This window comes from Lupinus angustifolius, chromosome LG13 (assembly GCF_001865875.1).
Source record: "Lupinus angustifolius cultivar Tanjil chromosome LG13, LupAngTanjil_v1.0, whole genome shotgun sequence".
Classification (NCBI taxonomy): Eukaryota; Viridiplantae; Streptophyta; class Magnoliopsida; order Fabales; family Fabaceae; genus Lupinus; species Lupinus angustifolius.
This window is the reverse complement of record NC_032021.1, coordinates 5,503,289-5,529,649: the sequence shown is the minus strand read 5'-3', so window position 1 is coordinate 5,529,649 and position 26,361 is coordinate 5,503,289. Positions and strand designations below refer to the sequence as shown.

The 26,361-nt window shown below is 34.4% G+C and overlaps 3 protein-coding genes and 1 long non-coding RNA gene across 7 annotated transcripts; 1 reads left to right on the top strand and 3 right to left on the bottom strand.

Annotated features, from left to right (window-relative positions):
* LOC109325385 (mitochondrial inner membrane protease subunit 1-like) lies at positions 420 to 17,584 on the bottom strand. Its single transcript, XM_019557718.1, has 6 exons — positions 17,489 to 17,584; positions 11,141 to 11,478; positions 10,840 to 11,064; positions 10,514 to 10,624; positions 10,076 to 10,406; positions 420 to 542 (listed from the first exon to the last, which is right to left on the bottom strand). Exons 2-5 carry the CDS (start codon positions 11,264 to 11,266, stop codon positions 10,365 to 10,367), a joined length of 504 nt encoding a protein of 167 aa, XP_019413263.1. The 5' UTR covers positions 11,267 to 11,478; positions 17,489 to 17,584; the 3' UTR covers positions 420 to 542; positions 10,076 to 10,364.
* Positions 460 to 8,734, bottom strand: LOC109325382 (transcription factor TGA2.2-like). 4 transcript variants are annotated; one of them, XM_019557715.1, is made up of 11 exons: positions 8,541 to 8,734; positions 7,823 to 7,946; positions 5,183 to 5,279; positions 4,716 to 4,844; positions 4,398 to 4,472; positions 4,242 to 4,301; positions 3,695 to 3,772; positions 3,513 to 3,564; positions 3,071 to 3,342; positions 1,368 to 1,616; positions 460 to 843 (listed from the first exon to the last, which is right to left on the bottom strand). In XM_019557715.1, the coding sequence occupies exons 4-11, from the start codon at positions 4,779 to 4,781 to the stop codon at positions 697 to 699; spliced, it is 999 nt and encodes a 332-aa protein (XP_019413260.1). In that variant the 5' UTR covers positions 4,782 to 4,844; positions 5,183 to 5,279; positions 7,823 to 7,946; positions 8,541 to 8,734; the 3' UTR covers positions 460 to 696. The 4 variants fall into 4 exon arrangements, with proteins under 4 accessions (XP_019413260.1, XP_019413259.1, XP_019413258.1 ...); XM_019557714.1 differs by having other exon boundaries at positions 7,830 to 7,946; XM_019557713.1 differs by having other exon boundaries at positions 7,848 to 7,946.
* On the top strand, positions 11,543 to 16,804 carry LOC109325386. The gene is made up of 2 exons (XR_002105130.1): positions 11,543 to 11,635; positions 16,670 to 16,804. It is a non-coding gene; the product is annotated as an uncharacterized LOC109325386 (long non-coding RNA).
* Positions 19,444 to 23,718, bottom strand: LOC109325384 (nudix hydrolase 16, mitochondrial). Its single transcript, XM_019557717.1, has 4 exons — positions 23,421 to 23,718; positions 22,278 to 22,392; positions 20,647 to 20,730; positions 19,444 to 19,901 (listed from the first exon to the last, which is right to left on the bottom strand). Exons 1-4 carry the CDS (start codon positions 23,489 to 23,491, stop codon positions 19,647 to 19,649), a joined length of 525 nt encoding a protein of 174 aa, XP_019413262.1. The 5' UTR covers positions 23,492 to 23,718; the 3' UTR covers positions 19,444 to 19,646.

Here is a 26,361-nt window from a genome sequence, read left to right as displayed (position 1 = left end):
TGTGTATGATGTATGCAAATAATAAAAAATAATGATAAATAAAAACAATAGCAAACCGTGTGAGAGGTGAAAGTAAGATGAGTCAGTGTTTTAGAGTGAGTGATTGATTTCAATGGCTTCTAATACGAACACGTGTGTTATATAACATTATGTATTTGATCTTTGAATTGGGCCCTTGAAGGTATTATGCTTATTTATGCCTAATTTTATTTTTGTTTGTCTATTTCAACATAATTTTATATTATAGGTTCTATGTTAAGTTCACATTTTACATTTCAATTCCATGTAATCTAATCATAGGTAGGATCTAAATGTTTGACAACCTTCTAATGGGTGTTAAATTTTTATTTCTATGGATGAATCACACAATGGATGAAAAGATGCTAAGTCAGAAAAGAAAAATGTGGAATTGATAGAAAAATGTTCCATACTCAGATCAATTTGTCAGCTGAACCAACCTTAAAATTTATCATATATCCCTATTTTTTTGTATTGAAAGGAAAAGTCCTTCAGGAACAATTACAATGGACAATATTACCATACTATTTGTCACCAAATAGGTTTCTAGATTGACTCAACGAATCACTAAATCAGTGATACAAACACTTGTTAAAAGTAAAACCTACAATGATCAAATATTGATGGTGAAGGAAGGACCTATGGAATTAACTTTTAACAAACTATTTACCACAAACATCAATCTCTTGGGCGGGCAAGCCAGAGCGAACTGAGAGCACGAAGCCGTGAAAAATAGTCATGTATTGCAAGAAGGGCACGGGCCGATTGGCGAGTTGTCAGTATACGGTGCATTTGCTGGAGAGTTTGCTGGCGCAGATTGTCAGCCTAATATCATAATAACAAACACGGAAATGCAGTAAGACATTTAAGCATACAAAATTACATGAAATGTTGTTCACCAGAAAGTTTTCTTGGTCTTTTTTATGCTAGGAGGGGTAAATATAATGACATGGTATCAGTAACTATATTGAATGAAAATTTGTTGGACATAGCATGCAAATGATCCTTGCAGAAGTGGTTAATGAAGCTAAATTGGCATCACTTGAGATAAAACCAATAAACTGGCATTATGGATGTCAAATCTACGTGCCAACGAAGCACAAATTCAGATAATGACACAATACTACTGTAGACTAGTCCCAGCAGTTTTGATTTAACCATTCAAAATCTCATTCCCTTCTACCATGGCAAAAGTTCTTATGCAAAGGGGGGAGTTTGTTTTGGAGCAATAAAGTTATTATCAATTAAAGTTATATATTAGGAATTGAGGGTTGGACTAAATGGTTTTTCAACTACTCACAAAAAAGTGTAGTAAAGTAATTGCATACAAGTTAGTAAGGAAAACTTACCTGTCGAATAAACCCTTCAAGTGTCCCTAGCTTACCCATGGCCATTGCCATTTGACCCATGTAATTTGCCACATTCCCCGATGAACCAGATGAGTTCTGTGATCCAGTAGACAATGTCTCAGCAAGGGACTGTTGCAATGCATCCATGCCCTGAGATAATGCATCTTCTGCTTGTTGCGATGATTGCTGCAAGTTGGTGATACCCACCACCTGCTGCTCCGTGAGAGGTTCCAATTGATTTACCAGAAGCTGCAACCACACGGAGTCGAAGGTAAAGAAATTATAAAATGACTCACCATCTTGGGGAAAAAAATAAAGCAATTATGAAAAACTGTGTATATTCTAAGTTCCACAATAGCTTATAAATCATGTATAAGCATTACCGTGTGTAAATTGAGAATGAAGGACTATAATAGTAGGGATAATTCAGGTTTTACCTCTGGCTTAGGGCCGTCAAGCTATGTACCATGTAATATTTCTTTAGTAAATACTTATTTCAGTCCCTCATGTTTTTCGACCTTACCAGTTTGGTTCCTCAAAAGTTGAAAACCCCAAAATGATCCCAAAAAATATCAAATGGGGTCAAATTAGTCATTTTTAGCATTTTTATAATACCTGATAGGCTGATAAGGACTACTTTGACTTTAAAAATGACTAATTTGACCCACATTAGAAATTTTTTGGGACTATTTTTGGTTTTCAACTTTTGAGGGACTAAACTGGTAAGGTCGAAAAATATGAGGAACTGAAATGTGTTTACTCATATTTCTTTATCTTCTACCACTAAGCTCCCATAAGTCAGATTTAGGGTTCAGTTGATTTTGAAGCACTACAAAATTACTTCATTACTTTACCTATTTTTTCAAAAACATGAGATGCAAGTGTTATCACAAAGGTTTCTGTTAAAGCTGTATCTTAAATATAACGGTATATGGCGAGGGAAAAGATTATTAAAATTTTGGTTATAAAATCACCAAAATTGATGAAAGCAAGGAAAAACATGGATTAATAGAATAGGAAAAAGGGGGAACCCTTGGAGGAGAGTTTCTCTCCTACTCTTTGTTCATTTTCAAGCAATTCTTCAATAGAATCCGTAGTTCTATTCTTGGGTTCGTATCAAGTAATGAAAGTAGCATGTTCATCGAACTTGAAAGATAAAAAATAAATACAGTCTATTCCTTATTGAACTTTCTACCACCTCACCCTTATCATTTGTGCATGGGACATAAGTCTAACTCCATGCTTCTTCCAAGAAAAAGTGAAACCTCACAGCTAAAACCCCACTGGCATCAGAAACAGCATACCCACAACCTACTAGTAAGTCTTACAAAACTTAGTTTGATGTAATACTCTGACATCATTCATTTAAGATTCTTCATCATCCAACAATGCGAGTAGGAGTAACATATGGATGAATAAAAAAAAGTCCAAAACTCATGTAGAATCCATCAAGTCATACTTAAAATTATCCAATCCATCCCTCACTAAACGGATGCCATTTATCAACTTCAGTGAATTGGATGGGTATCCAATTCATAAATTTTACAAAACAAAATGTATCTATAGAAAATTATTTCTTTCAGTAGAAAAAAGGTTTTCTCTAAAATTTATGCTCCTCTAGAGAAAAAATATATTTCTCTCTCTTACAATGTGTCTCTAAAATTTATATGCTAAAGCATAATTAAGGATCAGCAAAAGCTTACCTTAAGGACTTCAGATGACCGAAAACCACCTAGCCACAAAAAACACCTCTCGGCGGGTGTTTTCCACATTCCAGACAACAAATGGAAAACATCAGCCTTAGCTGCAATACCTTTCAGCCTAAAAATCTCATCATAATGTGCCAATATACCATCAATAATCATGCGGAGTTCCGTATCACTTGCATGAGAATTTACAGCTGCTCTTAGCTCATTAATTTGCCGATTCTGCTCTTCCAGCCACCTTGCATATTCAGCATCAAACTGCATTGCCCCTGTAAAACAATGTATTAATGATTATGGATAACCTAGCATAACAGTAGAGAAGTTGAATGTTTACTTCAATAATCTGTTACAGCATAGACACTGATTATACTACTATTGTTTAGAAATATTTCTAAAATAAAACTATTAGAATAAGCAACGTGTTCTATAAACAAGATACCATTTCCACTCATTGAATGTGCTTGATCACCCGAGCTTGATATGAAGACTCCCTACCGAAAGAAACAGGACTTTGGATTAAAATTGAAAATGACTGCCAAGGAAATGTGTCATACAAAAAATAAACGGGAGGGACAGAGAGAGAGTCGAGGCCCTCTAGTTGCTAGAATTAACAAATCCCACCTGCTGCCTAGCTCGCTGAAGCTCTTGCTCTAGTTGGGTCAGCTTCAAACGACTACTTTCCAGCTGTTGGACATAGGCCTACATAAAAAGGCCACGCACGTTAAGAAAATGAGATTTCCATATAGCGTCTCAAATGGCTAAGTGGGGAATGTAAACATAATTGTTTCTTTCAACTATATAGATGCCAAAGTTAAAACATTATAAGGGGATCACTGGATTAAACTACATAACAATTATTGATAAGGGAAATACAAGTAAACCAGTACTATAGCAGCACAGTGCTGAAGAAGAAAGTAACTCATCAACTTCTAATTCTTTTTCCAAGAAACGCCAAGAACAAAGCTACCCCTCCCAAATTTATCTGCTTGTCAATTTAACTCAAGGAAGATGTAGATTACTAGCAAACAAAGATAACGACAAAAGGAGGAAAGCATCATTCCAGTTTTCTTGACAGAATTATTATGATATGATAGCAATAATTATGCAGGAAACAAAATACACTTATAAGAATAAATATTAACCAAAAAATAGGCAAAATGATTCCTACTTTCTTTCTCAGCCGACTTTTCCTTGCTGCCTCACGATTCTGAGCAAGCCTACGGAGACTCTGAAATAATATGAAAGAAAAAGAGTGTCATCATGTAACAAAACCATCTATAGGTTTAGATATTAGCCACACAACAAAATTTAAAATATATTTAACCTTCTGATCTGTTTTATCCTTTGATCTGTCACTGGAGTCAGAAACCATACCAGCATGAGATAGACTTCTATCAAACTGCAAATATAGCATGCATCACATGTTAGATTGTGAAGAATAACCACTAACAATTCTACTCTGATTAAAGGAACAGAAACAAAAAGACTTCTGTCCATGCACTATGTTTGAGTACTACTTATATTTTGATCAATCATGCGGTTGGATCCTTGTTGACAAGTTCCACCTAGACTGGTTATAGGGACTTCAGATATCATCAATTGAACATGGGAGAAAATAGCATGAAAGATAAAGAAATATCACCTGCTGATTCTTATCATCAGTGTCAGCATCTGTAGAAATATCAGTCCGAGGACTGGCATCAGCCATGGCAGATTCGTCCCGGTTTTCAGTATTATCAATTAATATAGTGAGAATATTTGATGATTGAACCTGAATCATATATCAGGAAAATTCATTAGAGATGGAAAAGCTAGAGGAAAAAAATCTATATTAGAAACAAGAGTTCGGAAAAAAAATTTAGCAAGACCATAGACATGAATATCCAAGCAGTTTAGGCAACATCATGCGTCAATGGGCATATCTGTGCGAGTGCAAAGAGAAACCATTGCATAGTTCCCTAGTTTTTCTCTTGTTTGAAAAAATGATAATTAAACATCATTTTGACAAATAAAAAAAAGTAGTCTTGTAAAGATAATTCGATGCACCGTGACAAGTGATAATACTAGTTACATGTAAACTTCACCATGTTGGTTCACGGGAATACTTACTTCTACTCAGATCAACAGCATTCTCTAAGCCCTATGATTGGTCAAATGCTCCAAGCAAGAAACATGAAAAGAATTGATCATTCTCCCCTCTGTATAGCTGAAAATCATGCTAACACATGTCAACCAATATGTTAAAGTTTACATAAAAAACGAACTCGTCTATAACTAAATGATTCCAAATTTATGATTTTTTCATTTCACAACACAGATTCTATTCTTGCAAAATCGAAATTCAAATTTTCATTGAAAGTAGTAACTCAAGAAGTTTCAGACATGATGGAAAAGAACATAAATGAGCTGCAAGACAATTGGCATTCAAATACTATCATAAAGACCTGTTCAAACCATTGTGAAAGTATTTTCTAAAATCATAATGACATTACTTGAATAAGAATATCCAGTTCATTATATCAACTTTAATGTAATAAAGAAAACCAATAAAATCTATATTTACAATCCCCCAAATTCTTCTCTTTAACACTACCGTACGACATGGAAACCAAGACAAACATGCAACAATCATCACACAGTTAAAATATCATGACAACTCAGTTCCTTAACCAAAACTGAAGCCAAAAACTTTTGGATTCCTTAAATTGACAGATGCACCTATACCAATTTGTATATTGACTCTCTCGTTTGACCTTAAAAGAATCCAAACTAAGTTTATATTTATCCTTAGCCTACAGATCAAAGAGAGAAGAATCATCTACTAAGAATCTACAAAAATAATGATTGGCCCCTTAACTACTAGAAAACATGTCCAAGTAACCAGTAAAATAATATACCCCATGTCAAAAATCTAATATTAGTATGAAAAAAGGAATGTTTGCGACTTTTTATCTGATCTATCAGGAGCTCAATCAGTTACCAATTTCATGATACTTTTCGATATGTGGTACATCACTTTGCTAAGCATCCGGTATGCAGGAATATACTTAGTGGGTATGCTAATTAGTATGCTCTAAATATAATTTTTTAAAATTAAAATTATTCACGTGAAAATAAAAATTAAAAATATAAAATAAATTGTCTGATAAAGTGGCTGATAGTTTTCTTGGTAAATTAAACATGCGTCTCGTAATTTAATTTTTTTTCCTTCCGCATAAAAGTTATTGTATATTCATTTTATAATGAAGACATTACTACTATACACTGATTGTTTCATTGTTAGTGTTTATTCCTTTTATCCACACTTTTTCTTCCAAAAAAAATTTATTGAGCCCATTCATCTTCAACTTCTTTCTTTGGAGTCTGAAGCAAACTCCACCTTTCTTTATCTAAACCAACAGCCTCCACCCTGTGCAAACATATCTCTCAGCCCCATCATGTGCAGTTGGAGTGGCAGTGGTGGAGAGGTGGTGGTTTGAAGCCTAGTGACGAGTTCGATGGTGGTTGGCTTGGGACTGGACATCAATACATAAATTAAAGTGTATTGGTTCACAAAAGTACTGCAAATTGGTACTCATGAACCAATTTGTGGTTCTGACCAAACCAGTGAATATGGTAACTCTGGTCACGATCTTACAACTAGCGCAAATGCATTTACAAAGAATAGCTGTGTACGTTCTACTGTTCTACTGGTTATGATAGCTCTCCAACCCAATTACATCATATTTTGATTCACCCACAACTTGAGCAAAACGTTCTCCTCTGTATGTGAAATAGCATACTCAAAGATACTTTTATATTTATGAAGCGCCGCTATATAAGGACAAAATTTCTTAAGATACCATAAACAAATTTCAACACGATAAACTCTAACCTAGAATGGAAAACTTTGACGTGTAGAGCCTGACTTCAACCTCCCAAGGGAAGACATTAACACTTGAGAAACTAGCGGAATTTGAAGTAAAATTATATGCCTAGTGATAATAATAGACTACTAGTAGAAGGGAAAATGACGGATGCCCCATGCTCAAGAAACGCGTATAAGGTATTGCTAGGTTATTTGAAAAATAGTTAATAAGAAGTTTTTTCATATCATCAGTACAAATTACTAAATAGAGCACCAATTTATTTATTTATTAAAAATGTGAAGGCGTCAAACATTTTTGTACAGTTTCTATTAAAACTCATCTTGCCTCGTCAAATGCCTATCTAGATTATAAGCTATCTACTACTAACTCTATGAAAGGGGCCACGTTGATCCTTCTTATAAATATAAACATAAGTGTAGATAAGTTGACTCATCACACATTACATTTAGTCTTTCGAAACGTAACATACTTATGTCAACTAATGCACAGATGAACCTATTATACCCATAAAGGAAATTAGAAATGGAACTGTTAGCAATATAGCATGGTTCACCCTGCCCAACTGAAGCAGAAAGTTTTCACCTTAAACCTAAGGTATAAAGGAAACTGTGCTAGATCTGTGAATGTAGTAGAGAGAGAGTCTGCTGAAATTATCACTAGTATATTTAATTAAATTCAAGCAAACGGGGAAATATAAGTATAACAGAACCTTTAGCAATAAAAATCACAAGTTTCTATGCATTCCTTGTATCATCCTAATGTAAAATTAAAGGGCTAAGAAACATCTCAATCTAGAAAGGCAAGAAACCCATGATAAATAACTAACACTGAGAAGCAAAATCAACATTTGCAGCATAAATTCAGCAAAAATGAAATGTACAATGCACTTGGAATGGATAACTGACTATTGAAGCTCGGTATCCCTCTTTGTGCTCCCTTCTCATCTTCAACACCAACACTGGTTCTACTCTCCATGCATCAAAGCCACCATCATATCCTCAATTCTGTTGCCCAACAAAATATTTTAAGAAAAACAAAACAAGTGATAAATTGAAGAACAAAATAGTTGCCATAGTAAACATAGAACATCAAATCAACAACTATTTAACTCTCATGACAAATAGAAAGTAAAACAACATTAAAAACACGGAACAAACTACAACAAAGTAATCCCAAACAAACACAACAACCTTGGAAAACATCAAATGAGTTCAAATCATATCATAGAGGTAGAAAAACAAAATCACAAGGTACCAAAAACAAAGAGCCTAAATTGTAGGAGCTCAAGTAAGCAAAAAAGCAAACTTTGGCACATTCATGTGTACCCAAAAGCCCAATTCACGGAGCAAGACAATGACAAGCAAAAAAGGAAGTACTAGAAAGTCAAAGCACCACAGTTTAAAAAGAAGAAGAAAAAATACTAATTTGACACCAACCCAATTACTCTCACATGCCCAAATGAATAAAAAGTACAGAACCCAAGCGCAACAAGATCAAAAACTGAAATTCACCTAGCCTCAGTGCAGTAAAATTCACTGTGAACATGGTAGATTTTACTCATGTGTTGTAAAGTATAGCAAAAAGTGAAGCAAACCCACCTTGGAATTGTGATGACGATGATGAGTGACGATGGTGTAACGTTATTTTCAACTCTGACTAACGTTATTTATTTATTTATTTATTGGAGTAAAGTAAAGTAACGAGGGAAGAGAGAGAAAGAAGAGAGAGAAAGAAGAGAGAGATGGACTCCAATCTCTAGATGTCTTCTTATGCACAGATATTCCACTTCCGAGGACTAATCAATCTTTTGAGTTTCATTTTTATACTCATTTTTTTAGTGCTTTCATGTGCATATGCATCGTTTCTATTTTCCTCACCTGTTTATTATTTTAATAACTAGTTTTAACTTTTATTTGAAGTATATATATTGTTAGTGTAAGTATATCTTTTTTCAAACAGTTTATGATAGTTAAATATGAAATATGAATGGTAGATACTGCAGTATATAAAACTTTTAAATTATCATTGTATATATTTTAAGTTATGATTAAAAAAAATTTCTAAACCTAATTCCCTTTTTCTGTCTCATTACCTCAATTTTGTAGTCCCCATGCATTAGAGATTCACATGTTCGGCTGGAAATCCAAGAGAAGTTTCATTCTTTTAATTTTAAGGATAAAAGTGTCACACACTGTAAATAAAAATAATATAATTATTATTATATTTTTATTTGTTTTTTCACTCTCTCAAGTTCAATAATGGATATGATTCTGATTCTATTTGGGTGTATGATAGCTTGTATGGTTGGGCAAGCTAGAAGAGAATGTAACCGAATGGATTGAGGTTGAATTTGTGCTTATCCAATCTCAAACCTGAAATTCTATATCCGAACTCAATTACAATGGGCTTGAAAAAGTAAATCATTCATGTCATTGATGTGTTTCAGGTAACTTCAACTCGTATTAAATTCACTTGAAATGTGACCCATATTATTTAAATGGACATATTTGAACTTGTATATATGATTTTTATGATACTATTTTATGATACTATTTTATATAATACAATATGGTAGAATATTGAGATTGAAAAAAACAAATAGGATTATGGTTATTACGTGTGTTGCTATACTTTTGATTATGATATAAGTTTGAAGGCTTGAAATGGAGGGTAGGAAGAGAGAGAAAATAATAATTCTTATTTTTAATTTTTAGAATAGCAACTTATCAAAATATCATTGTGACCAACTTTTATGGTACACAAAATTAACATGTAACTCACTAAAAAAGAAAGTTACTCAAATTAGCAAACTCATACATATATATATAAACTCAACAAAACAATTCATATTTAACGTGTTGATTTAATGGCCCCATCTCCATCAAGGATCCCGAAAGAGGATAAAGATTTCTTATTATATCCAAAATCATATCCAAAATCAGTGAAAATGAAGGAACAATAGAAAAATAATAAATTTTTAATTTAATATGATATGTTTTTATTAGTTCGGGATATACTTTGGAACAACAGTATCTTTGTCCTAGAAAGAAGATCCATGTTACAATGTTTGAGGAAAGTTTGCTTGTTATTACAAGGTACGAGGCCTATATTATGATTTTTCTAAGGCAGAGACGTACATGTTCTATAATAATCAAACCAATCGGAGTATCAGTGATCATTCACAAGCATGAACAGATAAATACTAAATACCTAAAAGGTAAGTTGTCCATATACGTAATAAAAATAATGTAACACTTTGAAACTAAGATGATTATAAGGCACAAGTTAGGAGAGTGAATTCCAAATCCAAAAGAAAGGGTTGAACAGATAGAGTATAAATAGGCAGAGTATCTTTCAAAATTAAACATAAACAGTTATCAGTTATGTTGTACAAGAATTGTAATTCTATTGAATGCTTCACATCAGTTTTTCCAGAAAGGTCCAAAATCTTGAAGTGGTGATACCTACAAACAAATCATCAAAAGATTATGGGAAAGTAACAGAGTGAAGTAAGAGGGAAACAGGGGGCAGGGTTTATGTGTGTATAGGTTCAAAGCATGCACAAACTTACCCTCCAAAATATCCTGCCCTGAATAAGTCCATAAGGAACAGGGCCAAAATTTCTTGAATCAGTGGATTTATAAATGTTATCTCCCTGTACCCAAACGTGGCCCTTTGGAACCTAAAGAGAAGACAAACTTTGAAAACCAAATCTCTATGATCAACAAAGCAAGGGAAAACATGGGTAAGCAAATATCAAGTCCAATCTTACATGATAACTGATGAGGCCAAAACAATTGCAGCCCCCAAACCAGTTACCAAAATGCAACTTCAAATACTAGTAAAGCAAACCAAATACTAAAAATGGGAGAAAATAACAATAAGAAATTGTCATACCACAACAGTCTCGCACTTATCACTGTTCTCAGGACTAGTAACATACGTAACAGTATCACCCTCTATTCCAACCAAACGTTTGGTGATAAATTTTCTCGGGTTTTGAGGTGAGCGCAAGACAACAATATCTCCGCAAGCAGCTTTACCAGATCGGGCTGAGATCCTTTCAATGAGAAACACATTTGCTGTCAAATCTATTGCAGGAAGCATGCTAGGACCAAAGGTCTGCAACAAGGAAGTGGTTACTTGTTTCTCATGAAATAGAATTGAAGACAAGGAGCCAAGGAGAAGTCATGCTTACCTGAACCGGGCTGACCAGATAGGTGTCGGTGACATGTAGAAAGCAAAAGAACTTTGCAACAAAGGTCGCCTTTTCCCATCCTTCTTTGATAAAAGACCGAAATAGCCCCAGGTTTCTCGACCCCATCAGTGTCCTTTATCTCTCTCTCCAGTTATGAATCCTAGATGCCTTTATCCTTAGTAGAAGATAAATGCTTTACTTACCATTAACAAACAACGAACATCAAATCTGAGTGGTGCCGGGGGAAGGCGTGGAGTTGAAAAACACCTAACTAGCAGCAATAATAGTGTATGACAGGAGAAGATTACAGTGGCAATGTTGAGTTCCCACTCCTCAAACTGTCATATGCAGAAAATATATTCCCTTTAGGTATGAATCAAAATGGGGAAGAGGATCATTGGATAGATGAAAAAGTCACTCAAGCAGTCAAGTGATGCTTGTACATCTACCAAAAAGTATTAATCAACCACAACATCAAAAATATTTAACAAAAGGGTGATGGTTACCCGAAACAAAATATTAACAGAACAAGAAAAACAGAAGTAGATAGGTATATATGCTGAAATTCTGTAACTCAGAATCAGCTTGAAGGAAAGAAAATTACAGAGATAATATATATAGACTAATGGCAAACAGTGAGGTTGCCAAATCCTCCTAACTCCCAGTCCCACTAATTCCCCCCTCTACCCTGTCTCCATTATCAGGATATAATCCCTTTCATAACTGCTTAGTTAGTTATTTCCATAGTGGGAAGTTATGCTATTCCCCACTCTGCCCCTCCTTTCATAAACTCTAGTGAACTTGGATCTCTCACTATAGTTCTGTCTATTGGGCCTAATTAAGGGATTTGCATCATCACTCCCCCCTCAACAATATCCTTGTCCTCAAGGATGAAAGCTGGAAATTGTGTTTTCAACATTTCCACTTGTTCCCAAGAATTTTCGAACTCAGGCAAGTCCTTCCATTTGATTAAGACTTCACGCTCACCATGCTGACCTTGCCTGTAACCTTGCACTTGTTCTGGTTCTGGCCTCAACTCCCATTCTTCATTCAAACAAGCTGGTAGTGGCTGGCCCTGGATGGTAGGCTTCACTGACTTTTTAAGTAAGGGAATGTGGAATACCGGATGAACTCTGCTGGATTCTAGAAGCTGTAGTTTGTATGCCACTGGGTTGATTTTTGCAATCACCTCATAAGGACCATAATTCCTAGGACTGAGTTTCTGATTCATTCTCTTGGCCAAGTTTCTAAGCTTGTATGGTTGGATCTTCAGATAGACCATGTCTCCCACTTCAAATTCAATGTCACTTCTTTTCTTATTTGCTTGTTGCCTCATCAAATTCCGAACCTTAACCAGTTGAGCCTTGAGTTCTTCTAGCCATACATTTCTATCAGTTGAGAGGCGAGCCACCTCATCAAGTGCAGTCATTCCCACATCTCCCCTTATTATGATGGGGGGTTTCCTCCCATACAAGGCTTCGAAAGGGGTAGATTTTATGAAGAATGATAATTAGTATTGTACCAAAATTCAGCCCATCCAATCCAATTGGGCCATTTTTTCAGTTTTTGACCTGTAATGCATCTGAGGTAGGTCTTAAGGCACCTATTAACAACTTCAGTTTGACCATCGTTTGGGGATCGTAAGCTGAACTAAACTTCAGCTTTGTACCTGCCAACTTGAACAATTCAGACCAAAAAGTGCTCAAGAAAATTTTGTCTCGATTGGACACTATAGTGGAGGGAAATCCATGGAGCTTGACCACCTCTTGGACAAAGATTCCAGCCACATCCTTGGCTGTACAAGGATGTGCTAAAGGAATAAAGTGTGTGTACTTGGTCATCCTATCAACTACAACCATGATGGTGTTTTCCCCATTGCCTTCGGAAGCCCTCCCACAAAATCCATGGAGATATCAGACCAGACCTGGGTTGGTATAGGCAGCGGTTGTAGCAACCCACTGGGGCTTAGAGCCTGGTACTTATTCCTCTAGCATACTTCACATTGTTGGACATATTGTTTTATGGAGGATTTCATTCCCTCCCAATAAAGTGTTGTTGAAATCCGTTTCCAAGTTCTGAAATACCATGAATGACCTCCTACAGTTGAATCATGAAACTCATGTAAAATTAAGGGAATCTTAGAGGAGTGGTTGGGAATTACCATTCTGTTTTTGTAGTATAGTCTGCCTTTGATGAGTTGAAATCCAACATGTGTGTTTGGGTCCTGCATCAAGTCTTGCATGATTTTCTTTAATTTAGGATCCTGCAAAACTTTTTCTTCTATATCCTCCCACATAATGCATTGGATTGAGGAAATGGCAGCAAACTGCATCTTCCTAGCGAGTACATCAACAGCTTTATTCTCAGTTCCTGGTTTGTATTTGATCTAAAAATCATATCCAAGTAACTTTGCCATCCATTTTTGTTGACCTTCATTAATTATATTCTGTTTTGTTAGATATCTAAGGCTTTTTTTTATCAGAATGTACCTTAAAATGCCTACCTAGAAGGTAGTGGCACCATTTTTTTACTGCAAAGACAATGGCCATTAATTCCTTCTTATATATGGAATTCCGCTGTGCAGTTTCTGATAGTGCTTGGCTCATGTATGCTAGGGGCTTTCCATTTTGCATGAGAACAACCCCTATGCCACTTCCCAATGCATCCGTTTCAATCACAAACTCCTTTTCAAAATCCGGAACAACCAAAATAGAAATCTGAGTCATGACTTCCTTCAAATTGTCAAAAGCATATTGAGCTTCCTCACTCCAAACAAAAACATCTTTCTTTAGAAGTTGAGTGAGAGGTCCAACAATCTTCCCATAATTTTTAACAAACTTTCTATAATATCTTGTAAGGCTAAGGAAACCTCTAAGCCCTTTGATCTCCTTTGGAGGAGGCCAATCCACCATGGCCTTGATTTCCATGGGGTTTGCAGCCACCACATTTCTAGTAATAACATGACCTAAATATTCAATGCTAGTTTGACCAAAGCACACTTCTTCCTATTGGCATAAAGTTTGTTTTTTTTAGTAATTTCAGCACCTCCCTCGAATGAAACCTATGCAACTCTTCATTTTCACTATAAACAAGGATATCATCAAAGAATACAAGAATGAAATTTTCTGAGGTAAGGTCTTAGCACTTGATTCATAAGTGCTTGGAAGGTGGATGGGAAATTTATCTGGTACCGTGAACTTGTTTAGTGCCCGATAATCCACACAAAATCTTCATCCCCCATCCTTCTTCTTCACAAGAATAATCGGGATGCTATAGGAACTAGTGTTAGGCTTGATGATCCCTGCTTGAAGCATCTCCTTTATCAACTTCTCAATTTCATTTTTCTGATAATAAGGACACCTATAGGGTCTAATATTTGGAATTACTGCTCCTTCTCTAAGGATTATAGCATGGTCTTGAGGTCTCTTTGGGGGCGGCCCTTGAGGTTCCTGAAAAACAATAGGAAATTTAGCTATAACATTCTCCATCTGGAAATTACTTCCTTTGTCCCGTTCTGATTCCCATCCCCCATTCTCATAGGCTAAGAAATACCATTTTCCTTCAATTTGTAAAGTTTTTCCCATGGCCTTCCAAGAGGCTTGATTTTGGCATAAGGAAGGATCTCCTCTCAACGTGAAGGTCTGTCCATCTTTCTCCTATTTGATGGCCAGATTTCTGAAATTGGCTTCTATGTCACCTAGGCTTGCAAGCCAGTCCATGTCAAGCACCACCTCGGTCTCACCCAGCCCCAGAATGAAAAAGTGTTGTTCTACCTCAATTCCCTGAATTTGTAACTTCACATTTTTGCAAACTCCCTTATTCCTTTCAATACTCCCATTCCCACCTCCACTGAGTATGTTGGAGTGTCTTCCTTTTGAAGTTGTAATTCCTCCACTAAATTTCTTGAGATAAAGTTACTAGTTGCACCACAGTCAACCACTAATACATTTCTCCCCATCAAGTTTCCCCATACCTTTAAGGACTGATTGGAAGTCAATCCTTCTATGCTTTGGAGGGATAGTTGCAGAGTTTTTCCCTCCATGACCATTTCTCCTACATTTTCCTCTTCAAAGAAGTCTAGGGATTCTTCCTCATCCTCATTAGGGTTTCGTTCTACCAAATGAGACTGTAATTTCTCATTTTACACACATGTTCACGCCCCTATTTCTCTCTGCATTTGAAGCACAGTCCCTTCCTACTTTTGTCCTGTAATTCAGCCTGAGAAAGTTTCATTCCCCAACTCCCCTTTACATCATCACCTTCCTTCCCGGTGGTCAATGCTTTTGTGTTTGCATCTGCATTGATATTTCTAAAACTCTTTCCTTTACTAGAGTCTGTAACAATTACAAATTTTCCATAAGAATTGCCCTTATCTATGTACCCCTTCTTCTCTTTTGTCTAGCCCCTTCCCCTTCGAGCAGCAAAAAATTTCTCCTCCAATAATAGTGCCATGTCCATCAATTCTGTCAAGGATTCAATGAGAAACAACTTCAGTTCACTTCTTACCTCTTCCTTGAGCCCATTTAGGAACACCCCCTTTAACATTGCTCTATCCATACCCCTTAATGGGACAGCCACCAACTCAAATTGCTCCCTATACTCCATAACACTATTGGTTTGTCGAATACTTAGCAGAGGGCCAAAAAGATTTTGAAATAAACCCGGTTGGAATCTCCTGATCACCGCCTCCTTGAAATTGATCCAAGTTTTTTCCATTGTTTGTTCATCCCACCATTGAAACCAGTTTAAGGCTTTATCCTCCATAGCTACAATAATAATCTCCATTTTCTCTTCCTCATCAACGTGATTCAGTGAGAAGTATCGCTCCACCCTCACAATCCAACCATAAGCATCGTTCCCATTGAAGATAGGCATCTCCACCTTGCGTCCAGTGAGGATTCTCCTATGATGGCTTCATGAGCAGATTTGGAAGAGTTGTGTGAATGAGTAGATCGTAATCTCGAATCCTTATATTCATCCCTTCTTGGTGTTCGTCCTCTGGTCCTCCTTCGGTCATGGGTTTCCAATAGTCGACGAAGTTCACCGAACTGAATTTGGTTTTCAGCCCACAATTCTTGTACATAATGTTCCAAGTTATCCACACGTTGATCCATTTGTACACGAGTAATTACCATAAGCTCCCAAGATCGGGAGCTCTAATACCAAAGATGATGGGTACCAGAAACAAAATATTAACAGAACAAGAAAAACAAAAGTAGATAGGTTTATATGCTGAAATTCTGTAACTTAGAATCAACTTGAAGGAAAGAAAATTACAGAGATAATATATATAGACTAATGGCAAACAGTGAGGTTGCCAAATCCTCCTAACTCCCAGTCCCACTAATTCCCCCCTCTACCCTGTCTCCACTCTCAGGATATAATCCCCTTCATAACTGCTTAGTTAGTTATTTCCATAGTAGGAAGTTATGCTATTCCCCATTGCCCCTCCTTTCATAAACTCTAGTGAACCTGAGTCTCTCACTATAATTCTGTCTATTGGGCCTAATTAAGAGGTCTGCATCAAAGATGAAATGAAATGGGCTCCAAATTCACTATTCGAGCTCTAAGCATCTTCCCTTTCACTATTTAGCTATTTCTTCTATAGGAATTGTGGAAACTCTAATTTCATTCAGTCATTTTTTTTTAAAAAGAAACTAAAATACAAAAAAACAAAATGTAGACAACTTGCGCACGAAACTCAAACTACCCATGTAAAATATCTGTGCAAGCATCTCATCATCACCGACAGATAAAGACTACAAATTTAAATTACAAGATAAACTTGATTCTACTCAGAACATAACAGGAGCAATCATAGAGTATCAAAACATATATTATGCAGATATACATGGCAGGGAAGAAAATAATACGCAAGAATGTTGTCTTAAGGGTCTTGTTGTCTGTTGAACACTCTATCAATTTTCATCTTTTGAAATAATCACATCTAACTTGATTGAAGTATGACAAATGTCACAAAGACACAAACTACTTGGACGATGCTACAAAGACAAGAGGTAACTAAATTCACAACAACAACAATAAAAACACATAAGGGAGTTGTTATTGCTTTTCATTTTCGGAGAGTAATTGAAAAAATGTGTTTATTAGCAAGTTGAGGAGTCTAATTACATCCACTAACACGTGGATTAAAAATCGGTTAGCCAAAAGGTGTTAGTGCAATTGCAAGTGAATATGAACAAATCACACACTTATTCTCAGATAGACAATTTATCAAACACTTCGTGAGCAATATCAAACACATGAAAGAAAACGTCATCTAACAAAAGTTGAAGCATTGAAAAATTTAGATATTGCTGAAACAATAAAATAAGTTGGCGAAGTTACCAATTGGGCTCTTCTTCTTCTTCTTCTTCAGTGTCGCGTCAATCTCAGCATGTGATGTTTATGCCTTAGCTGAGGAGAATAAGTGAGTGTGGCGAAGTGGGTGTTTCAGTAAATTATAGTCATAGGATGCCATGCACGTATTTAGCCAAAAAATAAATTAAATAATAAATGAGAAATAATGTCTAATATATTATCTATGTAATATAATACTCATAATAAATATAAATATAAATAATTATTATTATAAATGTATTACAATAATTTATTTAAAATTATAATATATTTCTAGTTTAATGTTTTGACAATTTTATTAGTTATATTATTATCAAGCATACATATTAAAAAATAGAATAAAGAATTCGTTAAATACAACAAAGATTTTTATGAATTTCTTTTATCTGGGATTGATATTTACAAGAAACAATATTTCTTGTAGACTTTAATGAGTTTGTGTTAATACTTTAAACTTTTTTTACAGAAACTTTTATTTAATGTTGAGGTGTAACTAATAATTCACAACTCATTTTCTCAATTTTGACTGTTATTCTCATATTTTATTATCTTTATGATATAATTTTCTAAATTAATTTTTTGTATAATTGAGGTTATCTATCACCTTGAGTAAAATTTTACACAATTATATCAACATCTTATTAATAAAAAAATAAATTAACTAACATACATAAATATTTGAAATTCAGGAGATTGGAATAGAATACAACTACTTAAAGTGGATTATAATCAAGGTTATCCAACTACATATGTCTTGGCTAGTTGGGAATGTTAGAATCCACAATAGAAGACTTTTCTTGGTAGGACTTTGGTGGGTTTGGGGATAGCTTAATAATACTATCTTTGTGTTGTTACATGGGATATAGCTTATGTAGCTAAAATTGCCCATCAAGATTATAGAGATTGATATTCTTCATATATCTTTTCTATAGATGTAGCTTTGGTTAGTTCTCATTGGAGTCGCCCAGAGATTGGTTGGGTGAAACTTAATGTTGATGGTAGTTGTTCGATTCGTGATCAACTAATAGGAGGAGTTATCTTCAATCATGACGGTCACTAACTATCAGGTTTCTCTGTTAAGTTTGGAAGTGGGTCTCTCATTCTAGCAGAGTTGCTTGCTATAGAACATGGTCTTTTGTTGGCTTGGAACTAGGGACACCGAACTATAACCTTAGAGATTGACTATCTTGAGGCAATTCACATGATCACAAATAAGATGCAGACTCGCTTGCAGTATTTGGCACAAGTTATTCACAACATCACCGAGTTGCTTAATAGGATTTGGGAAGCTCGTGTACAACATATTTTCAAAGAGAGAAATATGATGACAAATTTCATGACAAAACTTAGTTTGAATCTCCAAGTCTTTTCAAAGTCCTAGAACAGCTCCAAGTATCCTTCAGACGTACCTATACTATATCCTTTAGTTTTTGTTTTTAAACTTTCAGTTGTACCCAAAAAAAAATGTTTTAATGGAACAGAAGCACTGTTGATGTTGTCCTTTGGAGGGAGCAAGAAAGGTAAGTAGGAACAGATTCCCATCTTCAAAGACTTTCCCATCACAAACTCTTCCTTAGACATGTAAACAGCCAAGATTTGTGTAGTCAGGGCATACCCATACAAGTATTGGACCTATACAAGGAATTGAAGCTAATAGAAATCTTTGAATGTATCCTCCAGTTGGGTCAAGGTTAGAGCATCAGTTTCAACCCCAACCCACCGGTGTGGTTGCACTTATATATTAATAACTAGTAGAAAAAAATTCTTTCTTTTCCACTGCAATATTCACAATGTTGAATTGTTTAAATCTCTAATGCTTCACCGTTGTGACACCTTAAAACTAATATGAATAAGAAAATGTGCTTTTTACATGGTATGGGTCACGGTTAGTCGTATCCCTCAAAAATGTGTTTCATGTGAAAATCTAGTAAAATAAAAAGATATGAAACAAGAATCTCAACTAAAATCCATTGTTATGAATTACTCTGATTTGAAACAAAAAATCAGAGATCAATCCACAGACATGAAAGAGAAGCTATGGTATTCAGATCAGGATTATCTTCCCTAAAGTAAAATATTGTCGCCAAAGATACCATTATGCACTATAAATGAGAATTCAGGCTAGTCAGTCTACAGATCAGATATATCATCTTGTTCCACTCATCAATTTCTCCTTATGCCATTTGCAGAAGGATTCCAGAGCATCCCTCATCCATGCATGCCGGAGGCATCCAAGTGCCTCTGATACAGCCAGCCAAGACCTGTCTCTGCTACTTTGCTCAGGCCATAACTCAAGTTCCTCCTTCACAAACAAGGTGAACATTGCTGCTTTACATAAACCTTCTGGACTGAACTCATCTTGGTGCGTCTTACTCCGAAACTCATAGTACCCAAGAAAATCCTGATACCCAGTAGCCAAACGTTTCAATCGTTGGTTAGCAAGTATCCATCCAAATGTCCAAATAAAAGGCAATGTAAAAATATCCACCAGACTTGTTTACCATTAAAATAAACAAAAATCAAGAGACCAAGTTTAAAAGGACAGCAGTAACAGAATGGAAGCAATAGCATGCAAAAAATACAAGGCTAACTTTTTGCTCATATCTGGAAAAAAGGGCAGGCATATTAAAACAATTATGTGATAATATTGAAAAGTAATTTAGGGTGAAGCTTCCCTAAAGTGCAGCCACTTTAGAGGCTAAAGTGCATTAATCCAGACTAAACTCTACCGTAGATTCATTACTTGAGGTGTAATGATCTTAATTATTCATCACATGGTTCAGATTGGTGCACTTCAACCCCTAAAGTGCAAGCTGCACTTTAGAGGAGCCACTACCCAAATTATAAATGTTAACGTGGCCTCACTTGCTTTCACTAAGATGCAAAGTTACATTAAGGTATAAGGGTGAGGCTATTATCACTTCAATTGCCTATTCACACTATTCTAACCAATCATGATAATATATTCTTGTTTGTTGTAAAATTTTGATTGGTTGATGCCGGGTGTGGATAGGCAAGCTGAAGTGTTAATAGCCGCACCCATAGTATACACTCTATGCCATTATCAACAAGCACAACTTACAGCAACATATAATATCACAGAAGGTAAAAACTAAGATAAATTTATGAGGGGAGAAGTTTTTCACCATTAGATCTCCTCGAACTCCAGCTTCTTCAATAGCTTCTCTTGCAGCTGCCTCCTCAACAGTTTCATCATTCTCCCAACCTCCCTGTGATGGAATAACAACATCAAAATTAATAGAAAATAACATCTCCAATGAGGACACATTCAACAAAGAATACACAGATGATCTCAACTACATTAAGTTACAAAACAAAGCAAAACTAAACGATTAAGTATCAGCAATTATTCTAAACAGACCCTTACTATGAAGTTGTAATCAATATGTTATGAGGCTACAAAATCTTAAACAGCATAAGATGAAATTTAATAACGGTATTCAAGACAAATTTAAATTAAGATCTGATTACTTAAGCCTAAAAGCTAGTGCAATAAATGGTACCTAATTTGTTGTATTGTTCAAATAAGGAAAACTAAAGGAAACTGATTTGTCATCCACAAAGGTGGCATTGAAAACAAAATCTCAGTGATTTTACCACCTCATCCAAGAGAAATAAAATTTAATCTAATTTAACAAACAATAAATGAAGTGCATAAAATTTGAAAGAAAACTGGCCAATCGGGTTCTTAAAATCTCCATTCTTCATGTTAACTAATTTTCTTCTATACAGTGGTATCAAGTTACAAAATACACCCTTCAAAAGCAGTTAAAACCAAAGATCCCAGTATGTTTCATAAACAAACTTCTAGTGCTAGATTCCTACAATCCTTTATCATCCACATAGGTCAATTCCACAAAAGAACTGAAGTCTCAGATAGAATGCAATTCACATGATGTTCTTTTCTGGTCATTCAAAAGCAGGACTCAGGTAAAAAAAACATTGCACTTGTTTCCTTGGAGTGATGCATCTCATTGAATTGGAATCAAAATTGATCCACCAGCTCACCTGAGTTGGTTGAGGTCATACTATCAACTTAGACTTTTAAAACCAGTTGCCGGTTGAAAATCTACCCGGTCGAACTCCAAGAAGATTAAGTTCCTCTTAAATATAGAATAAAAACCTAAATCTAAGGCAAGACAGCTTGGGTTTCATTCTAATAGTACAAATGGGCATTCTGGTAATGACAGCTGCATCTACAGCTATGTCGCTAATACAATTATAAGGACAACTTACACCATTAATGGACATAAAGAGAACTGTGTGTAATACAATGAAGGGAAACAAACGGCATTGCCTTTGACAAAATACAATCAGAATTGAGAATCTTATATAAGCCATTGTAGTTTTGAGATAGCAGAAACTAATTGTACCAGTCAACCAAATTTGAAATTTCAATTACGTTGAAGTAACGTTGTAACAATAATGTTAACTACATGAAGCAAAAGTTAACACATAGTTGGCAAAAGATGTCTAGCACACCATAATTTGCCAATCCTGAATAATAAAAATCATGAAAAGGAGACCACTGAATATCATAATTCATAACCAAAAAATAGATTCTACTCCATCTCAACCATTTCTTGTATTCTGGTCCCACCAAAATAAATACATCCATCCCAAAATTCTCAATCATGTATCACGACAGAAATCATAATAGTATAGAAAAATAAGTATAATGAGAGAAACATAAAAGTAAGGAGTTTCTTGTTTTTTTACTATATAGAGGTAAGAAGTTGTATTCCAAACATCATACCTTTGGAAACAAAAGACCAGGCCCACTAGGTGAACTAATCAAAAGCACTTCAAGGATCTTATCTGAATTAGAGTCTACAGAATCATCTGAACTTTTATACCTGAAGGGAACACACCTGAAAAACCAATTAGCATATATAGATCAGATCTTTATGTCATGTGTATATATCCAAAACAATTTCAAACTCTATGTAACTCCTAGTTGAAAAAAGTTTGGTTGACATAAAACAAAGGTGCTTTGGCGCTTCGGATAAAAGGGTAGTTAAGTTAGTCAATAAACATCTCCGTATTCTTTTCCCAGCACACTTCTACAAATTCCAAGTTCATATAGTTATTTGTTCCCATATTGCACCAAATAATCTGTCAATGCTTTTAAAATTGAGTTGTTTAGATGAAATAACAATTTTGACAATACAAGAAATCACACATGTCCCCCAATTCACAAAGATAAAAAAGATTACATGGCAAAATTTAACAGTATATGCAACAGTAACTTTCACATGGAAGAGGATGCCATTGCCTGTTTCATCAATTTTCCTGTATAATTATAAATTCCACTTGTTTTTTAAGGTGTCGGGTGACCTACAAAGTCAAACAAGCTTTGAAATATGACTACATTCTATACTCATATTTAATCATTATAAATTTCTAAAGTGAAGTCCCTAAAGTAATTGGTTTAGTCAAAACCTATATAATAATTTTCGCAATATGACAAACTCCAAGCAGTCTTAAAGCAACCAAATCTTAAAAACCAAAAAGTAAAATATAATTGCAGGTAAGTCAAAAGCATGATGATACACTAACAATTAAAAAATACCTTTTTATTACGTCTAGTGGGTGCACAATTGTCGATGAAAAAATACTCATAAAAATTACACCACCAACAAAATCCAAAAAAAAGTAAAACTCAATTTCGTTTCCTAAAAAATCTGGATCCGAGAAATGAAAACACACAATTATACCCTAAGAACTTCAAATCCATATCAAAATCGCCTCTGAATAATGTATATATATTTAAGATTCTCATGAAGCAAGTGAAGTTTGTTTCCCTCATAAAGTGGATAGATAATAGAAATAATGAAATTAGGTATTCACTAAAAATCGAAAAAACTAATACAGAAATTGATTGATGAAGAAACAGTACCCAGCAACAAGGCGATAACCGTTTTCGTAGCGTTGTTGATGCCGACCCGTACGGGCCACCAAGACAGACATTGTATGATTGAATTGAATTTCAACCTTGCGTTATAGCGACACGAAACGATTCGTTCAACATTTTGCAAAGATTGAATCGAACACCTCAAAAATGCTCACGGCCGCATCAAATCAAAATCATCCTTCGCTGCACAGCAATGTGAATCAAATGAAACGAATGAATGGCTTCGAATTGTTAGGGTTAGCAATTAGCCGCAAAGAGAGAGAACGAGAGAAACCGAAATCAATGAATGAAGGATTGGGTTGGGTTTAGAGAGAGAAAATGTGAAGAAGGAAAAAAAACAAGAAGCGCTTAGAACGGATCATGTGGTCAAACTCACGTGCTATATGGTCAACTTTTTAATGTGAGGGGCTTTTTATAACATCTTTATATTCTCGTTAAATCATTAATATAAGTCACTTATAAACTAATTATTAATAAGTAAAATATCTTATTGTTTATTGTGACATATGTTATCTTCTAATTGATTAAAAAATCAATAGAAGAATGTATTATTTCCCCTTTTTATTTAGCTAGACACTAAGAAAAACTTACATAGAGATGTATCCAATGTGTTATAAAAACAAAAGTATTATGTTTTTGTGTTATTATTTAAGATTAAACTTTAATTAGAATTAAAATTTTAATATATTGTCATGATTTTATTAGTTATTTCTATATAATATACCTCTATATATAAGTCTGAATTGTATGGAGATATATGTATATGAATAGGATCAATAAAATTTTAACAAAATATTAAAAAAATTAATTTTAATTAAAATTTAAATATGTGTTTGTGAGATGTATTGTGAATTTGTTATTGGAGGAGCAGAAGTGGATTGTGAAGGGTGGTGGAAGAAGTCTGTGGATGTGGACGGGGGATTTTGTAGGGGCCATCCCTTCTTGTTGTCATTTGCATTATGGTTAAAGAACCAATACACCCCCATAGTTATGGAGTTATGGGGATGTTTTAAATTATGATTGTTACAATTGTAATTATTGCGATACATATTATGACTGTTGTGATGTAGAAATATTTTATTTCTTTAAAATATATGTTTAATTATTGTAACTTATATTATATTTTTATTTAAAGTTCATCATTTTTAAAATAAAGAATTTATTGTTTCATAAGATATGTAAAAAAGCAATTAACATATTTTCTTTTTGTCTATTGATTTATATCCAGTCAGTAAATTCAAAAATATTAATTGATTCAACAATCCACCTATATGTTTATTTACTTTCCATTTCTTACCTACCTCAATCTAATAGATGTTAATCAAATGACATATTAGTATAAAATACATTTTTTAATTATGCTGTGGAATAATAATAGCAACTGGGTGATCCAGTGTGATAAGAAGTTCATCTCAAAAAGGAGGATAGAGAATGTTGGTAGCAATGTAACAGTGCAAATCAAATGCATGTCGTTGTTGCCTCAATAACATTTTAGTGCATAGTTGATCATATGAATTTGTGACCAATATGTCTTTGTCACTATACCATTGGAAAACAGACAAGAGAATTATTCAAGAGGGACCAATACGTTCTTGTTAGTTTGCTAATCAGATTTATTCTAGGATTATGGGAGTCACAAATTTCAAGTTTCGTCTACTAAACTCATTTAAAATATCTCTAACCACATCTTTTTAACAAAAACATGATATATTCTTCTAATAAATTAGTTTACAAATTCTTCTAACCACATAAGGATGATACTTGTTATTCTAAACCAATTATTAATGAGAAAGTATAATTTTATGCCATTTTCCGCCTTCATGTGAGTATGGAAATTTATAGGCTAATTTAGGAGAGTTTAACCTGTTTTGTTTATTTAAAAAACGTTCAAAATTATATATATATATATATATTAATCATTGTGATTTGTGAGGATTTGAATAATGGAGTATGAAGAGGGTCATGGAGCCCAATTGTAAGGTTCATTTTTAGATGTTCAAATTATAACATCCTATCTCATAATTTGGAGCAAACACATGAAACAAAATATGTTTGATTTTTTATTTAAATTGAGATATCCTTGATTTCAAAGTTTAATCCCATTTAGTTTAATTCGACCACTCTATATAATTTCACCTAAAAAATTATCTCTATTTTCGAGTGGGTTTAACTCATTAAGGAATAAGAAGAAAGTGAGATAAATCATAAATAAATCTAACTTTGTTTTAAAAATTAGTATATAAAAAAGTTCCAATAACTTTGTTCCTATATTAACCCATGTATCAACTTTTTAACCCTAATATTTTAGCCTATCATCCCTTCTCCATTTACTTAATTTGACAACCTACTTTGTGAAAAAAAAAAAAACTTTATAGTATAAAAATGGTAAGTGGAAACCTCGTACATTCTAACACTTTTGTTTTGGAAAGGTCATGATATTTACATAGCCACTCACATTTGTATATGAGGACAAGCATTTTACCAATGAAATATAAGCTGCATAAATTACTTAGGTGCATTTGAAGCTTCAATTTTCACTTCCAAAATGAGGACCCATAACTATTTCAAATTTCCTTGACTACTGAAAAGTATAACTATAGAATGCAGATAAGATACAGAAATGATGAGAAATAGTTGTACTGTTATGATACAATACCTAATCAATTGCTGAGCTATTTCATATTGAACAATTATCTAGCATTGGGCTACTAGCTCAAAATTCATTCAAAAATATCACCCCAAAAAAACAGAAGAAGAAACATCCTCCATTTAAAATTGTCCTATAAAGGGGTAGTGTACTAAGTTGTTCTATGACTAAACTAAAAAGAAGATATTGTTTCAATGCATATATGCTTCTTTTCATTTTCAAAACTTGCACTTTGACTCGGGAAACAAAGAAAAGATGTGAACGAACGAGATATCCAGG